At 38.2% G+C, this 13,276-nt stretch overlaps 1 protein-coding gene across 4 annotated transcripts in view; it reads right to left on the bottom strand.

Moving 5' to 3' along the window:
* The window catches only part of LDB3 (LIM domain binding 3), a 107,054-nt gene that overhangs the window by 61,341 nt on the left and 32,437 nt on the right, over positions 1–13,276 (bottom strand). For all 4 annotated transcript variants that reach the window (XM_030951396.1, XM_030951397.1, XM_030951395.1 and 1 more), the window contains one exon: positions 1,631–1,706. In XM_030951396.1, coding sequence (XP_030807256.1) covers positions 1,631–1,706 — 76 coding nt within the window. The remainder of the gene's footprint in view (positions 1–1,630; positions 1,707–13,276) is intronic.

Here is a 13,276-nt window from a genome sequence, read left to right as displayed (position 1 = left end):
CTGTGTGTAAAGTTAACTTTTCTATACAGTAGATAGTTAAGGGAAAAAAGTATTTTCTGTGGTAAACAGCTTTGAAAACCTATATCAGCAATTTTAAAACTGACAATTGGCAAGGAAGAAATGCACCTAAAATGCATCTAAAAGAGTCATGAAAGTCCAATATATAAGAGTTTTATGTGCCTATGGAGGAAGGAGACAAAATTTTCATACCTGTGCAGGTGCTATAATGCCCCAAAAGGTAGGTGTCAATCTCATGTTGGTGAATAACTCTGATGAGACACATCTACTCACTGCCTTGAACACTGACCTGGGAAAATGAGAACTCCTTTCCCTTCCTGTCCCTGTTACTTTGCTGGTGCAGTCAAACACCAGTTTAACCAAAATAATGATTCATGGCTTTTGTTCTAGGAATTTCACAGTACTGTTCGGTGACTATTCCAATAAGTTCCTCCAAAATAACTTTTTATAACATCATGATATAAACGAAACAACTCTGAGCAAGATCAATTCTTAATTTCACCTTCCCTTGCGAAAAATGTTTACAAGATCCAGTCTGAAAAAACAGTTTCTGTCTCAACTAATAAATGGTCAGTGAGGTTAATTTAAAATTTCACAAAACAAAACTGAAGCAAATTATTCCCTCCAGGTTCATTCTCTTCTGCTATTTTGAACCTATTTGCAGCAGTTTCAGGGATGTTGTTACTATCTGTGCTCTGAATTTGAAAAGCACAGAGTTTATAAAAATTACTTAGAATTCATCTATGGATGTTGGAACTGTCAAAACCAGTAGAAAATCATCTGATTCCCCATGTATTTTGGTCTTCAGTGTTTTTAATTTATATGCATGCTAGGGGTGAAACTGGCACAGACAGCAGGGATAAGTTGCAGCAATGGAAACTTTAGCTCCTGTCCATTTATCTAATCAAATGCATCAGCAATACAAATGTCCTGCCCAGAGCCTGAGCCTAGGGATATATGCACCATCTTTCAGGTACCCCGGCTCCTCAGTGTCTCCAAAGATACAGAAGATGAGTTGCCAGGTACAGCCAGTGTTTATTCTAAAATGAACATTTATTTTATGAAAGACGTGTGGTTTGACAATGGATACCAAGCCATTCATTTCCTCTGCCACTTGCTGTTATTCATTAAATGGACTTATCCTCTTTATTTTTTATTCTGAGGTCTTCTGAATACTATGATAAAAACACTATATGATGCAAGGTTTCAAACGCCCTCATGTCCTCTTTTCAAATCAGTGTCATTTCAGTTGCAGCTAGGATTTGGATAGACTGAGGCACAGTCTAATGGTTCTCCCCAACAATCTACTAAAGCAAATGTAGATTTTTGAGAAGCTTTAGTGGCTTCTTGTAGCTTAGATGAAAACAGTTGCTCAGAATTGGTTAGACCAAATCACATCAGAGGATAGCTGGATGCTTTGGTCCTGCTAATCAGAAATTAGCAAAATACAGATCACTAATACATTGCCTTGCAGCAGTTTTGCTGCCTGTGCATTCATTCAACCTTTAATTATTTGGGGCAGGCAGAAGCTATTTCCTGTAATAGATATTTACCTTCACCACAGCAGGCAGAAATGGTATTCACTCTGGCTGAGGAGAAACATGTCACTTACCTTCTGATGAGGAATTACAGCCCTGGGAGAGTCAATTCTGGGAGCTGTGGTTGAAACTGGCACTGGACGTTTAGATCTGTGGATAAAAAAAAAAAAAGAAAATAAAAGAGATTTCAAGCCAAAAAGCTGCTACATCAGGACTGAAAGTTAAGCGTAGTCTAGACTTTTTCTGTCCTACATCCTCATTTACAAAGGTATTAAATGAGAGAAAAAGTTTGAGAAAGCTTCTCTGAATGATGAAAATCCACCAGTTATGGAAGCAACCTCTTACTTGGGAGATCATCTGTTTTCCTATACTTGTGACAAACTGCATTTTCATGGGAAAGTCAGATAAATTCAACTAGATAAATTCAAGTTTGGGCAGCATTCTGGAAAAAGAGACTTAAAGGTGTTTTAAAATGCAGGGACTAAACTTTAGCGCTGAGGCATCTCAAGATAATTCCTCAAAAGACTATTATTTAATACCTTAAACTGTAAAGCTACAACTGCAATTACTTAAGCCTCTCTTCAGGAAGAAACATGGCTTTACTTCAGACAACTGAGTTTCACAATGAGCAGAACACTACTGAATTAGCCATTCCAGGTGCCTGTCTTTCACATGTATTTGACAAATATATGTCCTTGATAATTTAAAAAGTCCAAAAATGCTTTGAAAACAAACAGTGTGCCCTTTCAGTGGAATAACAAAGAAAGCACAGTGCCACATGCCATCTGAAGCACTTCTACTGTTCCAGGTAAGTGAAGATGTAGCTGTGGGAGGTGTTGTGAGAATCTGCCTAGTGGTGGAAGTTCCCCTGAAATTGTTCCAGTACATATGGGATCCCCAGAGAAAAGGAAACTAAAACCAAAAAGAGTCAAAAGAATCAGAGTTATACAAGTAATATCCCATTTCCAACCTACAGATTAGGCTTATGCCTCAAATTCTAGTCTTTAAAAAGTACATTTCAAAATTAGGACAGGTACAGAAATTAAATAAAAATACTTAAAAGCTCACAAATCAAGTAGAAGCAGTTAAGACATTTGGAATTGTTTGCTTTAGACAGGAGATGAAAAAGGGAAGATATTGCAGAGGTTTAGAAAATAATGAATGGTAGAAAAAGGGAAATAAAACTACTCTTGTGGACATTGAATGAAATTGAAAAGACAACACATATAAAATTGATAAAGGAAAACATCTTTTTCCAGAGAACTTGATTAACCTGAGGTGAAACTCATTGTTACAAGACATCATTGAGACGATGAGAAGAGCAGAGTATCAGAAGGGATCAAACAGTTACACTTAACAAGAAAAAGCCCCAAGAGCTGCTTTAGACTGGGTATAATAAGTAAATATACAGACTCTCATTTTTCACAGCCCAGCTCAAAAGACCTTCTGTGTTAGGTTCATTATTTCCTTACTGAGGGCTGTGCTGCACTTTCCTCTGAAATACTTACCAGGGGCATCTATCAGAGAGGGAAAGCTGAGCTCAACAGGAACAGGGCTCATCCCCAGTGGCAATCCCTGCACTAATACCCAGCTTCACACTGAGCTCTGGGTTTAACTTTACCTACCACACTTAACATTTTTTCCATAAGCAGTAGTGAACACACAAAAAAAGACCACCTAGGAGAAAGGAGTAATCCTTACAGGAACTGGAAGATTTCCACTTAGAAGGTAAGGAAATTTTGCTACTTTGAGAGCTAAAAACAAAGGTGATGTAACAGATGCCTACCTTAAAAGCAGGTACTATGAAAATGAATGCAGTCTGAGGAAACAATGAAAACTAACATTTTGTTGAACAATGTGTAATTAACCTGTGAAATTCACCGACAAAATATTCCTGAAACAATGGGCTAGAAAACTGTAATTCATACTCACAGCTGAAATATATCACAATATACTCCCAAGATATAATTATCTGAGAAATAGATACCTTCCAGTTCTAAGAATAAGAGCTACTCACTAACTGCCTAAAACAAACTTTCCTCAGGCAAGTCATCTTCCCTCAGGAATGAATGCCATACTCTTCCTTCAACCATTTTAGCTTAAAAAGAGAAACGATAAATCGTATTTATGAGACATGCGCATGAATCATGAAAGACAGCAAAAAAGAGAAAAAAATCAACGGTAGCTCATAACACAGGGTAGCTGAAAACTGACAGCGGCAGTTTACGAACGCACAAAGATTTAGGGGATGATTCTGCTCCTCTTTCCATTACTGTAATATCTGAGCACATCCAGTTATCTCCGTGAGGTGACATTGGTGGCGCTGGGCACACCATGTTAAGTGCCCCCCTGCTCTGCTCACTGATGATGGATTTTAGTGCCAGAGTTGCTCAGCACTGTAAATGTGGTTTGCCATGTACAGAGGTTGAGCAAACAACCACACACTGCATGTTTGATGCTCAACTGGAAAACAGTTGTATTGCAGCAAAATAATTTATCTCCCAGACTATTTCATAATTTCTGATGGTTATAGTATGTTTAGTTTTTCCTCTCTCATTACCTGCCCACAGAAGATGATGCTAAAAAACTGCATTTCTTCCACATTAGTGATAAAATACATTCACAGTGTTAGCCAAGATTTGCATTTGACACCAACTTGGAGATTTCAAGATGTTGCTTGAAAACGACGTTCCTACACAGCTCTGACTTGGATGTTTATAGCTTTGATATTTAAAGAGAGAATAATGAGGCTTGCTAGATCTAGCAGAGGTTTGCACCAGAGAAAAAGGCAGAAGAGGTGAAATCAATTTGTGGAATGAAATTGTATGTGCTTGCAGAATAAAGTGATTATTTACATAAGAGTCATTACTCCTCCAGGAAAAACATCTGCAAGTTCAGAACATTCTTTTTTTCCTCCCTCTCTTGCTAGATGGATCAAATCGTGCAGCAACAGAAGTTTGCTTTTCAAGTGATGATGGTGCTGTAGTGAACATATGTGTCCAGGTTTACATTTTAATCCACTGATTGCAAAATTATTTTATTCCAAACACTTGATGGTGTACCTGCTCAGTAAGGCTGTGAGAAGGGTGAAAGCCCAAATTTCACAGATGATTGTGATAATTTTAGACTTGATGTTGAAATTTTTCATCAGGATTCTTTTTCTTATGCATTTAATTAGGTTTCAACTTTTAGACATTTTCTTCTACATTTTCCAAGTTAAAGATGGAAACAAAAATCTCATTTCAAAATGAAAACCTAGAATAGTTCTAAGATGACCAAATACATAATTCTGGTATTTTTCTAAACTCTTCTCATTTCCACATCTCTTTTCTCCCTCAGCGCTGGTTCTGTTTTTTAGTGAAGTTCAAAACCAAGATGGAAGTAGTTTTGAAAGCAGTTCAATTTTGATAGCACTGCTCAAATGACTGCCAGAATTTCTACTTGTTCCCACCTAAACAGGTCTTTAATTGAAGAGCACTTGACTTCAATCCTGGTATTTTTATACTCACAACAAAGGTTTATTACAAGTCAACTGCACTGAGGAGTGCAACTGCTGCCTAAGTCAACTGCCTGCCTAAGAAAAGGCTGCAAAGGAGTTCTGTGATGCACTATCAGTTTAAATTGCATCCTCAGGGGAGCACAATATTGTATTTGAAAAGAGGTGACACGATCTAAGATTATAGCTCTTTTTCATCTTCATGGGGCTTTTTTTCTATTTCATATCTTCACCAGTCAATGTCTATCTTTACTAATTCTCAGGACAACTAAAATCAACATTTCTCTTTTACAGTATGCTTTTTCATTTGTCATTTTATGACACATGAGCACTTATTTAGCACTTCTTGAATATCTTAATAATTGTATCCTAGTATTTCAACTACCAGAAAATGAAAAGGCATCAAGTGCATGAAAAGGCAATAAACCAGATTAGAGTTAGAAATTTTACATACTTTAACTATCACCACATGTGGAATAGGGCTTCTGATACACATATATATGTGTGTATATGTGTATATATATATATGTATGCATTTTAATGCACTAATATTCCTGAAAATTTGCTGGGAATGATGATGGGAGTGTCAGGGAGAGATGTAAAAAGATAAAGTATTACTTATGGTTATCAACTTGAGGTGCCCATTTAATAAGTGCTAAGATATGAATGTGCCAGTTAAATTTTCAGCTAACCAGTGAATTAGGCAGCCAAACAAAAGCTGCTGCTTGTTTCTAAGTCTTGCACAGAAAATCTTGAATCCTATGATACTGTGGTGTAATTCCCTATGCCCTGCCTGGGACATCAGCAAGCACTCTTACTGACTTCTCATTGTCACTCTTAGTGACTGCAATGAGAATCAAAAAGACAAAGCCCTGAACACTTCACAGTACTTCAAATACAACTGTGATCACTCTGGGTCTAGGATCCGACCTACTTTCCCTCTCTCAGGGTATCATCTCAGCCTGCAATAAAATTGAAAAATACTCCCACCAGCGCTTTTGCTCTCTATAGATCAATGGCAAATGCAAATATTAGCATTTGGTTGGATGACTGATCCATTAATTATTTCTCTGCATTATGCAGCACTCAGATTGCAAGTTGGGCAATTACACTTTCCAGGCCTAATGTTCACGCCCACAATGCCATAAGGACAAAAGCTTGTTAGGCATAGAGGGCATCAGCCCAAAAGGGAGCAGCTATCCAATAAAAAAGTTGTTTGGAAGTATGTAATACCTATTTTCCCTTAGAAGGAATCTGAGTCAGAGGCAACCACAAACATTAAGGGATAGAAAGGGAAAGTGAAAAGGAAGAAGCCTTGGAGATTTTTGTGAAAGGGAGGAAAGAAAGCAAACTGAAGCCAGTATGTGAAAAGATGAGATTCTTCCAAGGCTCTCCTGATCTCTCTTTGACCCTCTCTACTTCTCTGGCATCTACACAGTCCCTGTTGTATCCTCCCCCCTGCTGTGGAAAATCCCTCCTTTCCTGAACTGCTCCACATTCTGCCCTCCAGCTTGTTCCCTCCTGAATGGAGCCACTGGCTGCCAATGCCTCCATCTGCTCTTAATTGACTTGGTACTGACCCTAAAATTCCTCCATCCCAGCAGCTTCCATGGGCAAAGAGGGAGGCTATCCAGTATCCCTGCAGCTCTGCGCTGGGGGTGACAGCTACCCACAGTGTACCAAGCATGAATGCTGAGCACATGCCTGGCACTCACCCAATACACACAGCAAGCTCCAAGGAGTGTGGACACCTTTAACCTCCAAGGAGTGCAGACGTCTTTACTCAGGCAGGTTATTTCTCTGTCTCCTTCTTCCTGTCTTTGCACTGTTTTTAAACCATTTCCAAAAATTTCCTCTACACATCACTATTGAAAACTTGGGTAAGCCATAAAAAAATGTGCATTCCAACCAAGGAAATTTAATTTAATTACAAAACTTGTTTATGCTGTCATGGGTTGAATTTGTACGGAGATATATATTGCCATTAACACTGTTGAAGAAATACGTTAATTTATATCAAATTTATGTGCAGCCCAGTGCAGACAAACCCACAACACTCTTGAAATATTCAGAAATACCTAAATTGGTATGGATCATAAATAGGAAGCCACTACTCTCACATAAATTGGTTAATTGCAGAATTTGCATTGTCTAGTTATAGACAATGTCAGTTCAGAATCAGAAACAAGAGGCTGAAGTGCAGTCAGATTTACCACAGGGATCAAGGCTTTACAGCATAAAAACTTCAGATACAGCAGCTCACTTGGAACCTAAAGTTTGGCATAATTATTAATTATTAATGATTTAATAATTAGATTGATTATTTATAATTACTGAGAGATGCTAAAAATCTACTGAAGGTAAACATATAAATAATAAAAATACTTGTTCATTTAAGATCATCAGAAAAAATGTGCCCAGTGCTCAGCACCGATGTGCTCCAGCAGCCACCAGCCAGGGACAACACAGACACCAAGAGCTGCCCAACAGCCAGGCTAAACACACCTTGGTTATCACTGCAAGAAACAATGGGTTGCCAATAATTAAGAGTTTGTTGGAGAAACAAAAAATTAGGGCAGACAGCTTTTACAGGGGTTGATGGGCAAGAAACACCATGGTGAAAAGGATCCAAAGGAAACCAAAAACTCATAGACACAAATAACGTTTACAAGACTTATCTAGTAAAGCCTCAGTGTTTTACCTGATTAAAAACTCCTCATTCCACTTCTCAAAAATACTTTTTCATCCATTCCAATTACCTCTAAGTGTGTAATTTACATTTTTCCATGACTGTGCTTAAGCTAATCAGCATTAACAGGAAAAGGTCCCAGCCTGAACAGACTGTGACCTTGCTGTCTATTGTAACATTTTGGCTAACGTGTCTACTTGCTCCTTGCAGAAAGCAGGCAGGAACTGTTTGTCTGAAAGAATATAACTGCCATGTTTATTTACTAAGCTGTGTCAGCCCACTGACTTCAGTGAGATGGGCCCATGGTACCCATCTTGACCTTTCCATGGTGAGTGAAATACAATATGTGAAAGAATTCACATGGAGATTATCTTTAGGGAATCCAGAAAATATTTCTCACATAAAACGATGAATTTTAAACTCACCTCTAAGCTGGTATTGGAGGGGGGAAAAAAAGTGATGTGCACTCTGAGAACAGTTCTAATCCCTAAGCAGAATCTTGCTGCAATGAAAACTTCACTGCCCTTTAAAGCCTTGGCATATATCCACAGTTTCCAAGCTCTTTTCTAAAACTAACAAGGACACTTTATGCAGCGAGTGTAAATAGCAATCCACTAAATTAAACTGCTCATGTAAGGAATATATTTGTATTTATTCCAGTGACTGACATTGATACTTTATTTCATTTTCCATGGAAATAGCAGCACTAAATGTTACTACTCAGAGAGAGCAGCTCACAGTCCTGTCCCAATGATAGCCTGACATCTGTAAACAAATCCTACTGTCCTCTCAAATCTGCATACAGAGGCAACTGGGCACACAATGGGTGTCACCTCTATTTCACAGAGTGATAGAGGACCAACTCCCTCAGTATTACAGTATTACAGTGTATCTTCCTTAACCCAGTAGCGGGATGTGTCTTTTTTAATGCTTTAAGCATACAGAGCCACCAGAAGGAAGGAAAAAATGGCAATTGGTGGCAGATGACTTAGAAGTTCTGCGGTCACAGGTGTAAGCAAAATAAGCTAACTAGTATGGCATGTCATATCCATTAGTGGTTTTTTTTCCTACTAATTTGCTTAATATTTTGAATAGTCCAACTAGCTCAGACCATGCTTTCATCAATATTGTATATATAGTTCTGATTTACCCTAAACTGGAGCAGATACCATCTTTTAATTCTTCTGAGCATAAATACAGCCCTATTCTGGTTCTGATTTAAATGTACCCATCAGCAGACCTAAAATATGCACAGAATTGGTTACTAAACCCAGCATCAGACAAAAGAAAGCAGTTTACCATAACCACTGAGCTCCCCTTGCTTGCAGTTTGCTGTCACCACATGCTTTATTTATAGTAGGCCTGAAATAAATACTGCAGGATCAGCCATCTTTTGGTGCTGCACAAAAAAGGAAAGCTATTAAATATTTACCGTAAGTCTCTCATAGCCTCACCTCTGACACTTTCCCTTTCAGTAGAGAAAAGAATTATTTAGCCTATGATTTTCCAGCAAAAGACAGCCGATTGTGACTGTCTGAAATCAAAGGGTAGCATCACTGGCATGCCCTGGAAGGGGGAAGTTTTGTCAATGTGCACCCTGCACAGAAGTCTCCACCTCCCCAGCTCCTCTCCAGCAGCACAGAGTGACGCCAAAGCGGAGCCTTAGAGTGACACAGGAATGTTTGTGCCAGCAGAATGAGGCACACTCATGTTACAGCACTTTCCAAAACTAAGCCAGTACATTTGGTGAATCCTTTCCAAGGAGGCTGATCAGATTACTTGAGTTATTATGTGGATGCTCCAGTGAAACATGTTGACAAATAAAGCTGCTCTCTTGTATTTACTGTGCATTTAAGAAAGAAACCCATTTGTATGAAATAAAAATAGACTTTGCATGCATTTTGTTTTTCACTGTGAACTGAATATTGCACGACCCAATGTTTATGGCCTAATATCTGTGGGACAGACAGACAATTAAAGATGAACTTTGACTGGCCTAGAATTAAAATGCCTGAGGGCAGCTGTGTAGCTCAAGTAACTGATTAGAAACTGATACTGAAAAATGACTGAGAACTGAACTCCAGGAGGTCACAAAAAGACTAAAAGCAAAGCAATGTCTTTTTTCCACCCCAACCCAGGCCATTATAGAGTATGATCATAGCTTTCCACAGCATAGTCCAGCAGAACCAGCATCAATCCTCTCCCAGTACACTTACAGCAATGCAGGTTTCTAAGGAATAAGCTGTATCTATAGAGGTATGTAACACTTTAGAATATGAGCCTGGTTTCCCTGAATGCCTCATGGGAGTTCTGCTGAGTAATAATGCACACTGCCAAAGACACTTCTTTTCTTCTCCTCTCACTCCTGTTCTTTTCTTCAGCAAAAAAGAATTCACTTCCTAGATGTACTTTGTCTTTGAAACTTAATGAAGCAGTGCTAGTCTGGAGGGTCCCAGACATTGCCACATCACTGGATCACAGGTCCCTTCCTCCAGGCATGGTCCAAATACCTCAACTTCCCAGCACTTGCCTGTCTGCATCTTTTTGATTCCCAGAAACAGCAAAGAGAGGCACACAGCAGACTCTAGAAAAATCAGAAGCCAGACAATGCAGCTCAAGCCACTACCAAGTTCTGGCTGCCTGATCAAACCTCTGGCATAACTGGTGAGACTTCCAGTCTAATGTTGTGGGTTTATGTGAAAACATAGCATGGTTGAGGTGATAAGAACAAATCAAAGAGGGAGTTTAGGGAAGGCAGTTGTCCAAAAACACTTGACATCCACAAATTCCTGAAGCCACGGCTGCCACATGGAGAACTCTACTCAGGCCAGCACTGAACATTCATGGAACGTCTATGTTAGTGTGCCTTGAACAGTGCAGGTGCTACTTGAATTAAAACTAAGGTCATAAAGGAAATCACAGAATCCCATTGTTTAGGCAGGCAAGTATGAATGGGGGCTCTTAACACTTCCTTTTTTTCTATGATTGATGCCTTTCAGTTGGATGTCCTGCACAAGTGCTGGCACCATGTGCAGCTTTTTTTGACAGCCAAATTAAAACAATAAGCACCTCCCCACCCTGAAAAAAGCCTGCAAGGAATGAAGCGTTGTAATAAAAGTGAGAAGCAGCAAACACTGTCTTAACTGTCAGGCTATAAACAATGCTCATGAAACCTTCATGGCCACGACCGATAAAGGGAAAGGCCATTGCTCTAGAGAGCCAAGAGCCATTAGAGAGAAAAAAAAGCTTTCGATCTTGGAGCATTTTCGTCAAGATTTCACATTCCACTGTTTCTTCCATGGCCTTACAGATAAAACAAGCGAGATCAGTTCTACTTCCAGTGCTGCAACAGCGAAACCAAGCCACAGATTGCCTGCTAAGGCATTCCATGACCTTGAAACATTCTGTAGAGCCATGTGACTACTTCACATATATGTCCAGTATCACCCCAATTTAGAGCTTAAGTTTTCCTATCACAACAGTCAACCCCCTAATGCACTTATGTGCCTTTTCCATTGGAAAGGATTTCCAGCATTTCCAAACTTTTATACAAATAGGATAAGTGAGCACTTCCATCTCTGCGCTCTTTATGGCAACTACGGCTGTTTTTCCATAGTAGTAGGACACTGCTCCAGTTTCATTGCTGCAAGCCATGTCTAAAAAAGTCCAAGTGATCTCTTAGCACAGTCATTCTCCTGGTAACCACGTCCCAGGAGATTTTGCCTCTCTTCTGTCTTGTTCTTATTTGGTTGAAAGTTACTACCCCTTGTCACTGCTACCTTCTTTCCATGTTATTCTTTTCACCAACCCAATATTTGTAAAATTATTTGCTGAGAAAAGGATATTGCATTGTACACTTTGGGCAGGTGACAAAATTGACAATCTTCTTGTCCTTGGGTAAATGAACCCATATGTGTCCAGGGAAAAAATTATTTTTTGAGGCAAGATTAATATAACTTCCTGAATATAATGGAGATGCCTTGTGCTCGAGACATTGGATCCTTAATAGGGTTCTATGTGTACCTCAGTTGGTCAATATCACTTGCTGCTAGGATTTAGCTTCTATAAATTTTGAATTGTGCAAAGTAAAGCAAGCTTAATACCTCTGAGCACAACTTTTTTGAATATCCTCATGTCATTTAAGAAAAAAAAAATTAAAAAAAAATTACTTTTCAGTCTTTTTCATTGGGTTTTCCTAATGAGGCTGAATGGGTCACCAAGGCAAACTAATTGCTCACATCATAAAGTAGCTGAAAAGAAGAGTCCATTAATTGTATAAGTTCAGAGCAAAAACATAATCTGAGAAAATTTTCATTTGATAAAAAAAGCTGTTTTATCATCTATTTATATTTACTAGTATTTCATTTTACTTTATGCCATTTTCCTTCTTTTCAAAATATCTACATCTATTATCTATGAAAGCATATCTCAGTGTCTGGAAAACTCCATTACTGCTTTCTTTGGTTGTTCTTTATCATATAACTCGAATATCTGAATTATATATTATTGTTTTGGAACCAAGAGCCAGGGAAAGTCTTAAAAAAAACCTGAAGAAACAATAAATAGAGAAGAAAGTACTTAATAAAGATACTTCCACTAGTTTTTTGTTGTTGTTTTTTTTTTTTTTAATGAAAAACTAGAACTGCTGGTGTTGCAATTTAGAGTTCAGCAAATAAAAACGCAAAATGATTACTTAAATGAAACATCCCTAGCAACACTTGGTCAAAATTACTGCTTTTAGTAACTTGTCTCTGTGATATGTATTAGGATAATCTGGATTTGTTAGTCACGAATTTGGAAATCCTTCTGAGAATAAGAAGAACTGTTGGTTTGTAGTTTTAAACCATTTAAACCTCTATGGCCAGGCCATAGAGGCAGATACTGGAGAACTTTTTGGGTTCAATAGTCAGGAAAATTAATACCAAACGTGGAACAACCCAAAGCAAAACAAGAAATGTTTTCTCTCAATGTAAAAACACAAAGGTTCAACAGAAAATCTGACAGACATTCTAACAATCAGAACGGATTTTTCCTAACTGTTAAATAAAAAATATTCAGAACAACTTAAATCTTGCAAAAAAAATTCATAAATATATTTGTAACAACACTATAACTCCAAGTGAAGAAAAAAGAAGTTGGAGGGGGTGATAGGATGGGAATTCAACCCCATGCATCAAGGAAGTGATTTTCTACTCTATCTGGAACACTTAAAGACAAACTTAAAGACATGGGGGAAAAGCAGCCACGTATTTTGCTTTATAGTACCCTGTCCGCTCTTGGAAACTTCATCTAAACTCCTTATTCTTTAGCTATTAGTATGTTCCTGATACTGATTATCTCTACTGCATATTCATATATAAGATTCTTTGGTATATTCTCAGAAATTGTACTTCCACATTACAGTCTGCTTTCTGTACTTGTCTTTGCCTGCCCTGTACAAAAATTATCTTCTTCACAATGCAATAAAATGAGCAGCTACTTCTCTTTCTACAATTATGGAGCTTTAAATATTAATGCATTTATTACAGAAATCCT

This window comes from Camarhynchus parvulus, chromosome 6, assembly GCF_901933205.1.
Source record: "Camarhynchus parvulus chromosome 6, STF_HiC, whole genome shotgun sequence".
NCBI classification, from domain to species: domain Eukaryota; kingdom Metazoa; phylum Chordata; class Aves; order Passeriformes; family Thraupidae; genus Camarhynchus; species Camarhynchus parvulus.
This window is presented reverse-complemented; position numbering and strand designations above follow the sequence as displayed.